Raw genomic sequence first — 14853 nt, forward strand, 5'->3', positions numbered from 1 at the left:
GACTCCCAGCCTGCTGACATGGTGGAAATGAAAACGTATCAAAAAGAGTTTTGGATTTGGGAAGACAGCAGAGAATCCATTTGAAGAAACAGCCTCATAGACAGGGTCATTGAAGACCACACAAGGAAGGAAGAGGTAGTTATGGGGAGGGGCATGAAGCCATACATTTTCCTTGGGACAGTGTAGGTGAGGCGGGCAAGGAGGGGCAGGGGCTGTCGGCAGACAAGGAAGGTGGGAGACTCTGAGGGTGGGAGATAGATGAATTGGGAACATCTTTTGTGAAAAAGTTTCCTGTCAGACAGATGCCGAGGCGACCTGGAATGAGAGATCTGAGAAGTAAGTTCAAAGCCCTCTGGTGGAAGAGACCCACAGATGCAAGTACGGAGAAGAAACAGAGACTGGTGGGTGGGGTGGGGAGTTGGAGCTTAAGAGACGAGGGGGATATGGTGAAGAGGAATGGGAGAGATCGTGGGGTTATTTTTTTTTGGGGGGGGGGGTAAGCGAGAGGGAGGGAAAAACAGGGAATGAAGATGGGTTGGAGAGCTGAGTGCAGAGTGTTGCAAGCTTAGAGGAGGGACGAGAGCTGAAGGAAGGGGTGGGGGACATGAGAGGAGAAGCTAACAAGCTGAGAGGAGAGGCTCATCGTCATCATTCGTATGCAGCATGTGGCTGTGACTTAGGATCAGTTCTCACAGGAGTATGACAGTGCTGCCGGTACAGTGCCCCTTATAGGCTAAAGTATGAATTTGAAATTTAGCCAGGATGCCGGTGAGAGCTTGTCTACTCTTTGTGAAAGACCGTGGGATTTTAACATCCACCAACTAATGATTGCAGATGGGATGCCCAGCTTAACGTCCATCTTAGGGAGGGCCCACAGACTGATGCCTTCCTCACCCAGCCTGCGAAACACTAGAATGACAGTTTATCGATTGGTCACGATTCAAACTCAGGCTAAACAGCTCAGAAGTGAGTGTGCATACCTCAAGGTTTTAGAAGAGGAGCTGACAAGCTGAGAGGAGGGGCTGATATGCTGAGGAGAGTGCCATGAGAGCTGCGAGGAAGGCTGTGACAGCTACAGTGAGGGATAACAGAAAGTGCAGAAGAAGGGAATGCAAGGGGTTCCAGCTGATTACAACCATTGATAACAACCTGCTTCATACCTGTCTCACCAAAGTTGTAGCACACGATCACGATTGTGATCTTGGGGGGAAATAGACTCATAAACGCCCGTAAGAAGACTGCGCTGTATTTTTAAAGTGATGCGCAAGTTTTGGGTGTTGGTGATGGAAAAGGACAGGACAGGACAGGAATAAGGATCACAAACGGCTTGGCAGCCACAGGGGTCGAACTGAGGGAGGGCTACAAGAGGAAGATGGAAATGGGAAAAGCCAATCTAAAGAACAAGATAACATTTCCAATTACACAGTGAATCATATGAGGAATGAAAGACAGAATGTGTAATGAACAGTTGATAGAAGTAGAATGTTTTTTTTTTTTTTGCTTTTATGAAAATATACCTTTTGTATTTTGTAATGAATTTATCCATTGGTGGTACAAGTGGTGTTAGAGCGAGGCAATTGAACAGAGCACGGATAAAGAGATATGGAAGAGAAGGATCAGAACACATGGAAGATGAATGATTAATACAACAGAATATTGAATGATAAGTGGATGTCGGGTACAGTGATTAATTCAATGGTGTGTTCAAAGGTTAAACATAAATTATGGGGTGAGGAGAATGATGTGGATTCAGAGAGAGAGAGAGAGAGAGAGAGACGGAGACAGCAAACAAGGGAAAAGATCAGATGAGTATGTGAGTCTTCCTGAAGAAAAAGCTGAACAAGTCGTAAACATCAACTCTCTCTCCATCGAGTGCAGCCTGTGGCTGCTGGTTGCATCATTGGTTGGGACGCGGCTATGCCGCTGATGCAGTGTCCCCCTTACCAGTACACTGGGGCTCATTTTTCCGACCTCGGAAGGATGACAGGCTGAGTCAACCTCCTGGTGTATTTTAATTCAGCGGCCAACGGGACTCGAACTCAGGACCCTAGGATCCCAAGCCACCACCCTAACCACTAAGCCAACACCAGGCTTATTAACATCAACTGACCTAAAAGTATGGGACGCTGTTGGACTTAACAATGTAAAAACGAAGAGTAACAATAAGGGACTCAAAATATTTTATCCAACAGTCTTCGCTTTGGAGTTATCAGGTGAACAAGACTCCTCTGCATAACGAGACACCAATTGTGTGTTCTGTTAGCAAGTGCCTTGCTATTGCTTTCCAAGCCAGCCATTCCATATCAACTGCTTGGTTAGCCACTCGTCTTTCCTCTTGGAAAACGGAGCAAGCGCTGAAGAGAGATACTTCATAATGTTAGCTTTCATGGCCGCCTTAGTCTGATTCAAAATGATACTTCAACCAATGAAATGTTCAGAGGCATACCCCAGCCCAGCTCGATTCAGCTATGATGAGCAGCTGAAGGAGACAGGGCTTTATACTTTGGAAAGAATGCAGATACAAGGAGATATGATGAAGATGTTTGAGGTCCAAATTCAGATCCGACCTATCAGTGGAACACAAAATGTAAAACTGTTCAGCCAAGTGGTGGCAAACTCTCTGGTGAGTGCAGTTCTAGTTCAACCTCCCCCCGAAATCATAGTGGAAGGCTTATTGCTGTTGTAGAAATACTAGGATTGACCCGACCCCTAAGACTGGGAGTACTAAACCATCATTTAGAATTTTTTCTTCTTCCTGCACTCTCAACACTCTCAATATCTGGACTGGTTCAATTTCCAACCTGTATCTCATAGCCAGCAGGGACTTTCTGAATGAAATTTGCAACAATGATTTGAATATAAAGTATGCGGGTTTGTGGTAATTTTTTTGACCTTGACCTAATTTTGTAAGTCGTGACATAATTATCAACATTTTAACATTTTTCACCATAACTTGACTAAGGTTTGTCTGATTGGAACAAAATTGCTTAGGTAGTTCTCTCAGAACGAAAACCAGAGTGGTGTCAAAGCCACACAATGCTCGCCTGTTTATACATTTATCGTTTTTCGTTTTTAAAAGACTAGTCTAATAATATTTTTTATAAAGCATTGCAGTGAAGTCTGATCCAAATAATTTTAAAGCAATATATGTATTTGTATATTGTAATCAGTAAAAAATAGTGTAGTAGATAAAAACATCAGAAAGGAAATAACTTGCACCAAAAACTTTAATATTTTCACGCTCATGCTGACGCTGACGCTCAAAGACTAGTCTAATAATATTTTTTATAAAGCATTGCTGTGGTATGATCCAAATAATTTTAAAGCAATATATGTATTTGTATATTGTAATCAGTGAAAAATAGTGTGGTAGATAAAAACATTAGAAAGGAAATAACTTGGACCAAAAACTTTAACATTTTCACGATCACGCTGACGCTCACGCTCCGCTCACGCTGGGGCTATCGCTATAGCTCTCTGTTCTTCGAACAGGTGAGCTAAAAACCAGAGAGTCGGTGTCAAAGCCACCCAATGCTCGCCTGTTTATACATTTATCGTTTTTAAAAGACTAGTCTAATAATATTTATTTATAAAGCTTTGCAGTGAAGTCTGATCCAAATAATTTTAAAGCAATATATGTATTTGTATATTGTAATCAGTAAAAAAAAGTGTGGTAGATAAAAACATTAGAAAGGAAATAACTTGCACCAAAAACTTTAACATTTTTACGCTCATACTGATGCTAGACTCGTCTAATAATATTTTTTTTATAAAGCATTGCAGTGAAGTCTGATCCAAATAATTTTAAAGCAATATATGTATTTGTATATTGTAATCAGTGAAAAATAGTGTGGTAGATAAAAACATTAGAAAGGAAATAACATGCACCAAAAACTTATACATTTCCATGCTCACGCTGACGCTCATGCCGGGGGTATCGCTACAGCTTTCTGTTCTTCGAACAGGCGAGCTAACCAGAGTGGTGTCAAAGCCACCCAATGCTCGCCTGTTTATAGATTTATCGTTTTTCGTTTTTAAAAGACGAGTCTAATGATATTTTTTATAAAGCATTGCAGTGAAGTCTGATCCAAATAATTTTAAAGTATTATATATGTATTTGTTTATTGTAATGAGTTAAAAATAGTGTGGTAGATAAAAACATAAGAAAGGAAATAACTTGCACCAAAAACTTTAACATTTTCACGCTGACGCTCATGCTCACGCCGGGGGTATTGCTATAGCTCTCTGTTCTTCGAACAGGCAAGCTAAAAACTAGATAGCCTAGATCAAGGCACCTTTATACTTTATTTACAACATACCCCACTGGGTTAAAGGTGAAGGTCTTACACCACCAAGAGTATTAAACCACTATTTAGGTTTTTCTCTTTTTTCTGCCAATGTCTGAGGACTTTTGGAATGAAATTTTTCCTCAATATGCGAGGTTAACATTTTTTTTGACCTTCACCTAATTTTAGGTCATGACCCAATTATAGACATTTCAATATTTTTCACTAAGGTTCAACAAATATTTTGCCGATCAGAACGAAATTTCCTGATCTTGACCAAAGCAAGTCACATTTAAACTTAATTTACATAATACCTCTTTGGATTAAAAGTCATATCTTACACCCCAAGGAGTACTGATCCACCATTTATGTTATTCTCTGGGGTTTTTTTCTGCCATTATCCGAGTTGTATCTCAGAGCTGATTGGGAATTTCTGAATGAAATTTTGCAGCAATAATGCAAATATAAAGTATGCGGTTTGACTTTTTCGATATTGTCATAAGTTTAAGGTCATGACCCAATTTTATAGATTTTAACATTTTTCACCAAAACTTAACTAGGATTGTTTAATCAGAAATAAATTGCCCTCTCATGATAGCCGAGAGCAAGCCATATTTATGCTTAATTTACATAATTACTAGATTGATTCTGGGCCGAGCTCGACTCAGCTATGTGGAGCGGCTGAAGGAGACAGGGCTTTATACATTAGAAAGAAGGCTGTTACGAGGAGATATGATAGAGATGTTTAAGATAATGAAAGGTATAAATAAAATAAGTGCAGATGAATTATTCAACAGAGTAGACAGTGATGGGATCAGGGGCCATAGCTTGAGAGCAAAGAAGAGGAAAGTTAAGACAGTAGTAAGGCAGGGGACTTTTACTCAGAGAGTAGTTAATGAATGGAATGGTCTCCTTGGAAAGGTAGTGGCAGCAGAAAAATTAGATAAGTTTAAATTAGCATTAGATAGGTTCCTGGAAGTTATGGACATAGAGGGGTACAGGGATGTTGACAGGAATTTAAGGTAGTTTGAGCATTGATGGATGATTGTGTACAGAGTGCTGTTGGTGGGGGTCTTGTCAAGGGGGGTTGTGTGGTTGATGTTGTGTGTTTTTAACCAAGTCCATGCCCCCTCCACGACGGTAATAAAAGGGGGGAAAAAACTACAAAAAAACAAAAAGATTTTTTTTTTAAATTCATTAATTACAAACATTTTTTTTTGCATTTTCTTCCTTGGATTTTGTGTCGATTGGTGGGTGTCGGGCTCATGCAGGCATGATGGGCTGATTGGCCTCCTTGTTATTTTCCTTGTTATTCCTTATTATTCCTTGTTATACTTCTTCAGGTTAAAGGTCAAGGTCAAATGGCAGTCTGAAAAAAATATAGCCATCGTCGGATCATGAGCCAAGGGAAAGTCGCTGGCAATCGCCAAGCGTGTCTCCCCCATTGGAGCAGGATTACCCTTGGCGATTACTTTGTCATCGCAGATTTCTCGTTCCAAGTTGAAAATATGTGGAGAGAAGATACATCCCTCCTGTATTCCAGCTGTCACCTCAAACTGTTTTTTTTTTGTCTTATCAGAATTTTTTTTAAAAGGCCCAGATCTCTTGATATCAGACTGAGGTTAATCCAACCAGCTTCTGTGGAGCAATGTAGTTGGTAAATAATTTCCATAGAGTCTGTGTCCAAAAATAATCACATACTTTTGTTTTTTAAGTTACTTGAGCACATCACACTTGCAAAAATTTTGCTTTGCTACCTGTTTATAATCATAAGGAATTCACGACAATATAACTTCTTTAAAATGGTGTAAGATGCAGGTTATTTCACATTATTAACTGAAGATAATTCATTTATTACAACATGCCATGTCAGCTCATTAATGCAGGTGAAAGGAACCCCTTAGAACCCTTTATAATTTACCCGTTAGAACCCTTTATAACCCCCGAGAACCCTTTATAATATAACCTTTAGGACCATTTGAAACACCATCGAACCCTTTGGAATTTACCCTTCAGAACCATTTAGAATTACTCTTTAAAACCCTTTTGAATCCTTTAAAATTTACCCTTTAGAACCAAGTGGAATTAACCTTTTCTCTCAAGCAGCACTTTTACTGTGGAGGTTATGCAAGTTTGCTATTATTTCCGACTATTTTGTCAATTGTGATGGATTTCTATGAAGTCGGTGACAGCATGATAGGGGAGCAGAAAGTGTTACATATTCCACTGTTTTGACATGGGAATGTCCGTTTGCTTTGATGAGTGGGAGGAGGGTCAGAGTAAAGATGGGACAGCTTTTGAAGTGGGGGGTGGGTAGGGGTTGAGGAAGTTTGGTGCGATGGGGGAGCATTGGGGAGTTTGAAGGTTTGAGTGTGGGGCGGGAATCGATGCCTTTGGGTTTGGAGGGGAAGAGTGAGGACTTGGGGATGGGGTGGGGGGGTGAGAGTTGGGGAAGAGCAAAGATGGACCAGAGTTGGCAGGGAAAGGCTGAGACTTTTTCATGAGTTGCCAGAATTGCGTGTGTGAGTTTACTCAGTAAAAATGTAATTGTATGTGTGTGACGCTGTCGGGGAGGAGGGAAGGTGACACTATTACCCAGGTAATGTCATCGTATTAATGATATTAAAAATAATGATCATAATTAGAGGCCCATGCTCTTTCTTGAGCTCTGAGGCAAATCACGACTCGTCCAGTTCGGTTTCTCAGCTAGAACCATCTCTGGATGAGTAGCCACTGACACAGGATCCTCGACCGAAGTGGCAGGAATTTATAATTTGCTCTGGGTACCGGTGATAACTCCCCCACTCTTCATGAAAGACAACATGGTAATATCATGTCCACAAATGACCAGTGCTGGCAGACGGGTCTTCTGTCTCCGTGTCCTTCCAATGGAAGGTTCACACATTGATGCATGACCCTGCATGTGAAACACCAGGGTGGCAGTTTATTGTTCGTTCGAGATTCAAACCCAGGAGAGACAGCTCATACGTAGGTATACATACCTCGACGCTATCCAACCCAGCACACAGGTAACAGTGATATATATATATATATATATATATATATATATATATATATATATATATATATATATATATATATATATATATATATATATATATAAAATCTAGGTGTAAATCGACACTGTTTTGGTAAAAACTTTTCCACAGTACATTTTTTCATGGGGTGTTCTAAAAATATTCATTTTATATTTTGCTGATGAGTGCTACACAATTATTTTAATCACCTGAGACCAGTCACCTGGGGTTTTCACGAGGAAGGTGTCATGGTAAAATCATCATTTTTCATCATCCCACTGCTCCGGTGCTGTGAATTGATATTAAGTTCAACAATCCTCAAAAAGACAATGGAAGTCAAGACCAGTGATGGTGGAATTCTTATTGGGCAATGACATCACTGCTTTCAGCACTTTTCGAGGACCACATAAAAACAGACCGTTGTTAAGAAATGGCTATTTATTTGTTTAAGGTTTATTTAAGTTATCCTTCTGGACACATGTTTATTCAGCCCTGTATGTCCAGATGTTGGTGGAGTGGTACATGATGCACAATCACCTCTTTGCTGTCCCCAAAGTGTGCATGTTCAAGGAAAGAAGCTCCACACAAAATAACTTCAATGCAGGAAGCCATTAGGCTCATCAAGCCCACATGTTCATTGCCAACCTTTCGTTATTTGTCCATATGTATCGATCCTTTTTATATGTTTTTTTTATTTTTATTTTTTACCATTTTTCAAGTCTTCGGAATGACTCAGCCAAGGTCGAGTTCAAACCATCGACCTCCAGACTCAAAGCAGACACTCGAACCATTACGCCACTGAATCTTTGTTAATGGAAAGAATGTAAATTTGTGTCACACGATCAATTTTATACAATTAATTCAAAAAATGTTACTTAGTTTGAAAATTTAAATCCATAACATGTGGCCTCCAACTTTCCATCTTTTATTTCATTCTTTACTTTTACTCTTCCATGAGCTTCATGCACACATGAACATGTGTGCTGTTTATTCAGTCACTGGCCATCAAGTGGAGAAAAACGACCTTTTTATTTCGACTTGGAATAAATTATTGAATTCATGCTTGTAATGTTTTTTTCGCCGGTCTTTATTTCTCACTGATAACCAACAAAATTGGTTCACCAAAGATTTCGTTTGTCATGTTCATTATTCAGGAGAGTAGCAAACACAATCAGTGTGTGGATGCTTTGTTTCCGATATTATTTGAGCACGTCTTTGAGCAGCTTGTGTTGTCTGGATTTTAAAGATTATTGTGCTGTATTGTTTTTTTTTTAAATCGGATTGCCATTTGTAAGCCAGACAGATTCATCGTGATCCGTGTCGAGATGTCCTCTGGATACACAAAGGATGAAATGATAAGATGTGCATTTTTTGTATCCTCAGGTCAACACGGATGTGGAGGCATCCTCCGGCAGATTAACGGAACGATACAAAGTCCAGGTTTTCCCCACGGATATCCCAACAAAGCCAATTGTTCTTGGACAATAATTTCTGGGAACCGGAGTCGAATTCAGCTCACTTTTATTTCTTTTGCTCTTGAACAAGAATTTGACTTTCTTTCAATCTACGATGGCTTCCCCACCCTACAAAACCACAGGGCACGGTAAGGATACTCTCTTTCTTTATTCTGTTTTTTTTTGGTTAATGCAATTGAAGAGCTTACCATCATTCATTGGAAGCATTTCTGCAAAAAAAAAAAGGTTATTGTTTAAATGTATTCTGATTACAGATTTTGAATTGAATAGTTATATGTTTAACATCTGATCCTCCTTTGCTTTCTCAATTGTCTTTTGAATGTCGACAAATACATATTGGAGCGTTTTAAAATATAGATATATGTTGACGTAAACCAAAAGTGCAGAGCATTTTATTGGAGTCTTCTTATCTCTCATCACATTTCGTTTATCCTTTCAGTGTTCATGACAGCTCCTCGCTCCAGTTTCACTCATCCAATAAGAGATGTACTTGTGTGTGATTGGCGTTATCTGCTTGTTCTCATTACAGCCACATCCCTGATAACTTTAATTCATTCTTGCAGATTGTGTATTGCATGCTCATATCATTGAGTGTTAATCCAGAGCTGCGAGCAGGTATTGTGGAGACAATAACAGTGTCGTTGTTGTTACTGCTGGCCTGGTTGCGGCTGTGGTTGTTATTATCCCGGCCATATTTCAGTCTCTTCCATGGACCATTACTCCATATTGGGTGAAAGGGCACCAGAGACCAAACTCGGAGTTGGACTTTGTTGAGCTACTTCGGGCAGGAATTAGACATTTCATCATGGTGCATAATTTCCGACTCTTAGCAAAGAAGACCATGGTATGTTTTACATCCATGAGCAAATGCTGGCCAAAACAGGTCTCCAGCTTCACCTCGATCTGAGGGATGGTACACTCATTGATGCAACATCTGACTTTAAAAATGCCTGCAAGTGACACTTTATAGTCAGGTTGACCTTCAAACATAGATTAGACAGAAAGCTACCTCTGCACCATCCTGTCAGACAAGGCAATAATGACTTACAGTGAAACAAAATAACTTGGGAAACTAAGCTGTCAAGTGCACTGCTATGACTAACAGCTCAGTTAACCTCAGAAATTTCTCACACGAACACTGCAAGTTTTTATGGATGAAATCTTATGTGACTGCTCGGCAGACCGTGTGTGTGTGTGTGTGTGTGTGTGTGTGTGTGTGTGTGTGTGTGTGTGTGTGTGTGTGTGTGTGTGTGTGTGTGTGTGTGTGTGTGTGTGTGTGTGTGTGTGTGTGTGTGTGTGTGTGTGTGTGTGTGTGTGTGTGTGTGTGTGTGTGTGTGTGTGTGTGTGTGTGTGTGTGTGTGTGTGTGTGTGTGTGTGTGTGTGTGTGTGCGCGCGCGCGTGCGTGTGTGTGTGTGTTTGTTTATACAAATAAATATCAAATGTATGTGTGTCAGTGTGTGTATGTCTCCTCCATAATTCCAAAACCATGAAACCTAACAGCCTGAAACTTTCCGTGCACGCAAAGAAAACTCCAAGGAAGTGCATGACTGAAAATTGGGTGTTTGGGTTAACTAAAACACCCCTTTTGAAGATAATTAACGATCTTATTTAATTATATCCTTTATCAGGCACATCTTCAGTCGCCACTCTCTATGGGGTCTCAAGGTGTATCCGAGGAAGTATCGCTGGGGTCTGAAGCCGCCATGTTTTTTGGCATGTGCAACCATGCCTTGACTTGGAACAGGCTGCAGCGATTTCTGAATGATAAAGTTTTTTTTTCTTCACCTTCCTCACTCATATTAGCGAATGCCTGTTCATAATAGCTATGGATTGCTGTTACATCACTTTTGTAAGTGCTATAGTTTTCAAATTAGGAGCTTGGAGTGATTTCATGCTTGATATGATGCAATGTTCCATGATCTACTCTCAAGGACGAATTCAAGTATATCAAAAAAATATGATTTTGCTTTTGAGGATCAGATATCGTCTGGACTAAATAAGTGTCGAAATCTGGAGTGAAATCTGATAATTTAAAGAAATAACGAGTCTTACAACCAAGTTTAAGTACTTATTGACTTTAAGCAAGCAAGGCTTATGGTCCCTCCTTCTCCATATATATATATATATATATATATATATATATCTATATATATATATATATATATATATATATATATATATATATATATATATATATATATATATATATATATATATATATATATATATGACGAGACTGCATATCTACATATACACAAGAAAATGTGAAAATTCCAAAGCATTAAACTTATCTTTTCTACTGTTTGGAGAATTATAGTGAGTGATCAAATCAAATTATAGTGAGTGTCCCAAATGATTTAGGAATGTGCCAAAATTAACCAGCTTCATTGAGCTATATGATTTAATGCAATCACTGCTGGACCTCACGCCATGTCTGCCAGAGGGGATGCCTATCCATAGCGTTTGCCATATCTGTGTCTATATTTTCGGAGGTTTTGCGAGGTGCTTTATAGGGAATCAAAGCAAATCTGGTGAAAAGCCGACATTTAGAAATATAGTTGTTATGTTTGTGTGCACCGCGAACCATTGTACCACGTGATGCATGCACAGGTGAGCAGGCAACATGGCGGATGATCTGCAATGTTTATATCACGGACAATTAAACTTTGTGATATCTCCAGGGTTGTTCAACATTAAACAGTAACTATTTTGTCGATAAAGTCATTATTTGAATGAATTAATTTTATTTTATTTAACTGCTACTGGCACGGTGAAGGCCGGTCCTAAAGTTAAAGGGATCCTATATGGTATGCAGCCGTAGCTTGGCCAGCCGATCTTTAACAACCGCTTAATTGGAGTGTTTGCTTGAATGCTTAAGCCACTTGCCGAGCACCCTACTGTTGATGGCAGTACTGTGCTACGTCATTCTGAGCGAGTTGTTCACTCACTTGCAGGCGCTTTTGCCGCGCCACGTCATTCAAAGCGAGTGATTTGTGCACTGTCATCCTGAGCGAGTGGTTCATGCTCTGTCATCCTGAGCGAGTGGTTCATGCTCTGTCATCCTGAGTGAGTTGTTCATGCTCCATCATCCTGAGCGAGTGGTTCATGCTCCATTATCCTGAGCGAGTGGTTCCTGCTCCATCATCCTGAGGGAGTGGTTCATGCTCTGTCATCCTGAGCGAGTGGTTCATGCTCTGTCATCCTGAGCAAGTGGTTCATGCTGTGTCATCCTGAGTGAGTGGTTCGTGCTCCGTCATCCCGAGTGAGTGGTTCATGCTCCGTCATCCCGAGTGAGTGGTTCGTGCTCCGTCATCCCGAGTGAGTGGTTCGTGCTCCGTCATCCCGAGTGAGTGGTTCGTGCTCCGTCATCCTGAGTGACTGGTTCGTGCTCCATCATCCTGAGTGACTGGTTCGTGCTCAGTCATCCTGAGTAACTGGTTAATGCTCCATCATCCTGAGTGACTGGTTCGTGCTCCATCATCCTGAGTGACTGGTTTGTGCTCCCTCATCCTGGATGAGTGGTTTGTGCTCCCTCATCCTGAGTGAGTGGTTCGTGCTCCATCATCTTGAAGGAGTGGTTCGTGCTCCATCATCCTAAAAAAGTGGTTCGTGCTCTGTCATCCTAAAAAAGTGGTTCGTGCTCCGTCATCTTGAAGGAGTGGTTCGTGTTCCGTCATCCTAAAAAAGTGGTTCGTGCTCCATCATCTTGAAGGAGTGGTTCGTGCTCCGTCATCCTAAAAAAGTGGTTCATGCTCCGTCATCCTAAAAAAGTGGTTCGTGCTCCATCATCCTGAGTGACTGGTTCGTGCTCCCTCATCCTGAGTGACTGGTTCACGCTCCCTCATCCTGAGTGACTGGTTCGTGCTCATTCATCCTGAGTGACTGGTTCGTGCTCCCTCATCCTGAGTGACTGGTTCACACTCCCTCATCCTGAGTGAGTGGTTCGTGCTCCGTCATCCTGAGTGACTGGTTTGTGCTCTCTCATCCTGAGTGACTGGTTCACGCTCCCTCATCCTGAGTGACTGGTTCACGCTCCCTCATCCTGAGTGACTGGTTCACGCTCCCTCATCCTGAGTGACTGGTTCACGCTCCCTCATCTTGAGTGACTGGTTCACGCTCCCTCATCCTGAGTGACTGGTTCACGCTCCCTCATCCTGAGTGAGTGGTTCGTGCTCCGTCATCCTGAGTGACTGGTTCGTGCTCTCTCATCCTGAGTGACTGGTTCACGCTCCCTCATCCTGAGTGACTGGTTCACGCTCCCTCATCCTGGGTGAGTGGTTTGTGCTCCGTCGTTTTGAGCGAGTTGTTTGTGCTGCCTCATTTTAAGTGAGGTGTTCATGCTCCATCATTCTGAGAGAGTTTTTGTGAAATAACAACCAATTTCTGAGCCTTTTACCACATGAACATGTTTTCTAAGTTAGCGAGCCAAAGTTTTTTCCCACCCATCATATGCAGCTGTTTATAAAGATTCATGTTTGTGAACATATCCCTGAAACGTCTTTATAAATGTAACGTTGTTTTCCAGTGAAAGCTACTTTAGGGTTTTGGGGTGTATACAGTACGTACTGTAGTGGGTAATCACACTGACAATGTGCCGATTCCCGAAAAATTGCCGATATCGGCCAAGCACAAGTGTGTGTGTGTGTGTGTGTGTGTGTGTGTGTGTGTGTGTGTGTGTGTGTGTGTGTGTGTGTGTGTGTGTGTGTGTGTGTGTGTGTGTGTTGTTCATAAACCAAACATATTGTCTCTGTGAGGAGTTTATCTCTGAATGTGTCTGGGTGGTATGTGTGGGCGGTGTTTATGTGTGTACGGGAGTTTGTCTCCAGATGTGTCCGAGCAGTGTTTGTCTCTGGTCAGCTTGGCTCTGGATGCATCCGGGCGGTGTTTGTCTCTGAACATGTCCAGATGGTGTTTATGTCTGGCCGGGAATTTGTCTCCAGATGTGGCAGGACGGTGTTTGTCTCCAGACGCCCTGGAGTGGTGTTTGCCTCTGGAGGTGTCTGGGCGGTCTTGTCTTCTGGATGGGAGTTTATCTCCAGCCGTGTCTGAATGGGAGTTTGTCTCTGTGCAGCTTGGCTCCAGATGCGTCAAGGTGGTGTTTATCTCCGGATGTGTCCAGGCAGTATTTATGTCCGGACGGGAGTTTGTCTCTGCACGTGTCTGTGCGGACTTTGTCTCTGGACGTGTCCGGGCAGTGTTTGTCTCTGGACAGGTCCGGGTCGTGTTTGTCTCCACACAGCTTTGCTCTAGACGTGTCTGGGTGGTGTTTGTCTCCACACTTGTCCGTGCGGTATTTATGGCTGGACGGGAGTTTGTCTCCGGACGTGTCCAGACAGGAGTTTGTCTCCAGACATGCTTGGATGTGAGTTTGCCTCTGGGTGGGAGTTTGTCTCTGGATGTGTCTAGAGTGGAGTTTGTCTCTGGATGAGTCCAGACAGGAGTTTGTCTCCAGACATGCTTGGATGGGAGTTTGTCTCTGGGTGGGAGTTTGTCTCTGGATGTGTCTGGATTGGAGTTTGTCTCTGGACGAGTCCAGACAGGAGTTTGTCTCCAGATATGTCCGAGCAGTGTTTGTCTCCAGACAGCCTGGCTCCGTATCTGACCAGGCGGTGTTTGTTTCCGAACGTGTCCATGTGGTATTTATGTCTTGACTGGAGTTTGTCTCTGGGTGGCTTGGCTCCGGATGTGTCCAGATGGTGTTTGTCTCCAGACAGCTTGACTCCAGATGTGTCCGGGCGGGAGTTCATCTCCGGATGTGTCCGGACATGAGTCTTCTCTAGACGTGGCTGGGCATTGTTTGTCTCCAGACATGTCTGGACAGGAGTTTGTGTCTGGATGTGTCGGAGCAGTGTTTGTCCCTGGACAGCTTGGCTCCGGACGAATCCGGGTGGTGTCAACATAAACGGTGGGTGGGTCTTTATCATCAATGTCAACATAAGCGGTGGGCGGGCGGCCAGCTTTGGCCTCACATAGCAGTTTCATTTCCTGCATGTGTACCTGTTGTTTATCAGCCACGACCTGTTGTTGCTTTAGCATGGCCCGCTGCTGCATGGC

At 42.1% G+C, this 14853-nt stretch overlaps 1 protein-coding gene across 1 annotated transcript in view; it reads left to right on the forward strand.

The window, feature by feature from the left end:
* Nucleotides 1-14853, forward strand: part of CSMD3 (CUB and Sushi multiple domains 3) — a 1047538-nt gene that overhangs the window by 110092 nt on the left and 922593 nt on the right. The window contains exon 4 of the mRNA XM_085893781.1: nt 8708-8927. Coding sequence (XP_085749907.1) covers nt 8708-8927 — 220 coding nt within the window. The remainder of the gene's footprint in view (nt 1-8707; nt 8928-14853) is intronic.

Source organism: Eptatretus burgeri, chromosome 9 (assembly GCF_056783735.1).
Source record: "Eptatretus burgeri isolate ZD-2024b chromosome 9, Ebu_testis_v1, whole genome shotgun sequence".
In the NCBI taxonomy this organism is placed as follows: domain Eukaryota; kingdom Metazoa; phylum Chordata; class Myxini; order Myxiniformes; family Myxinidae; genus Eptatretus; species Eptatretus burgeri.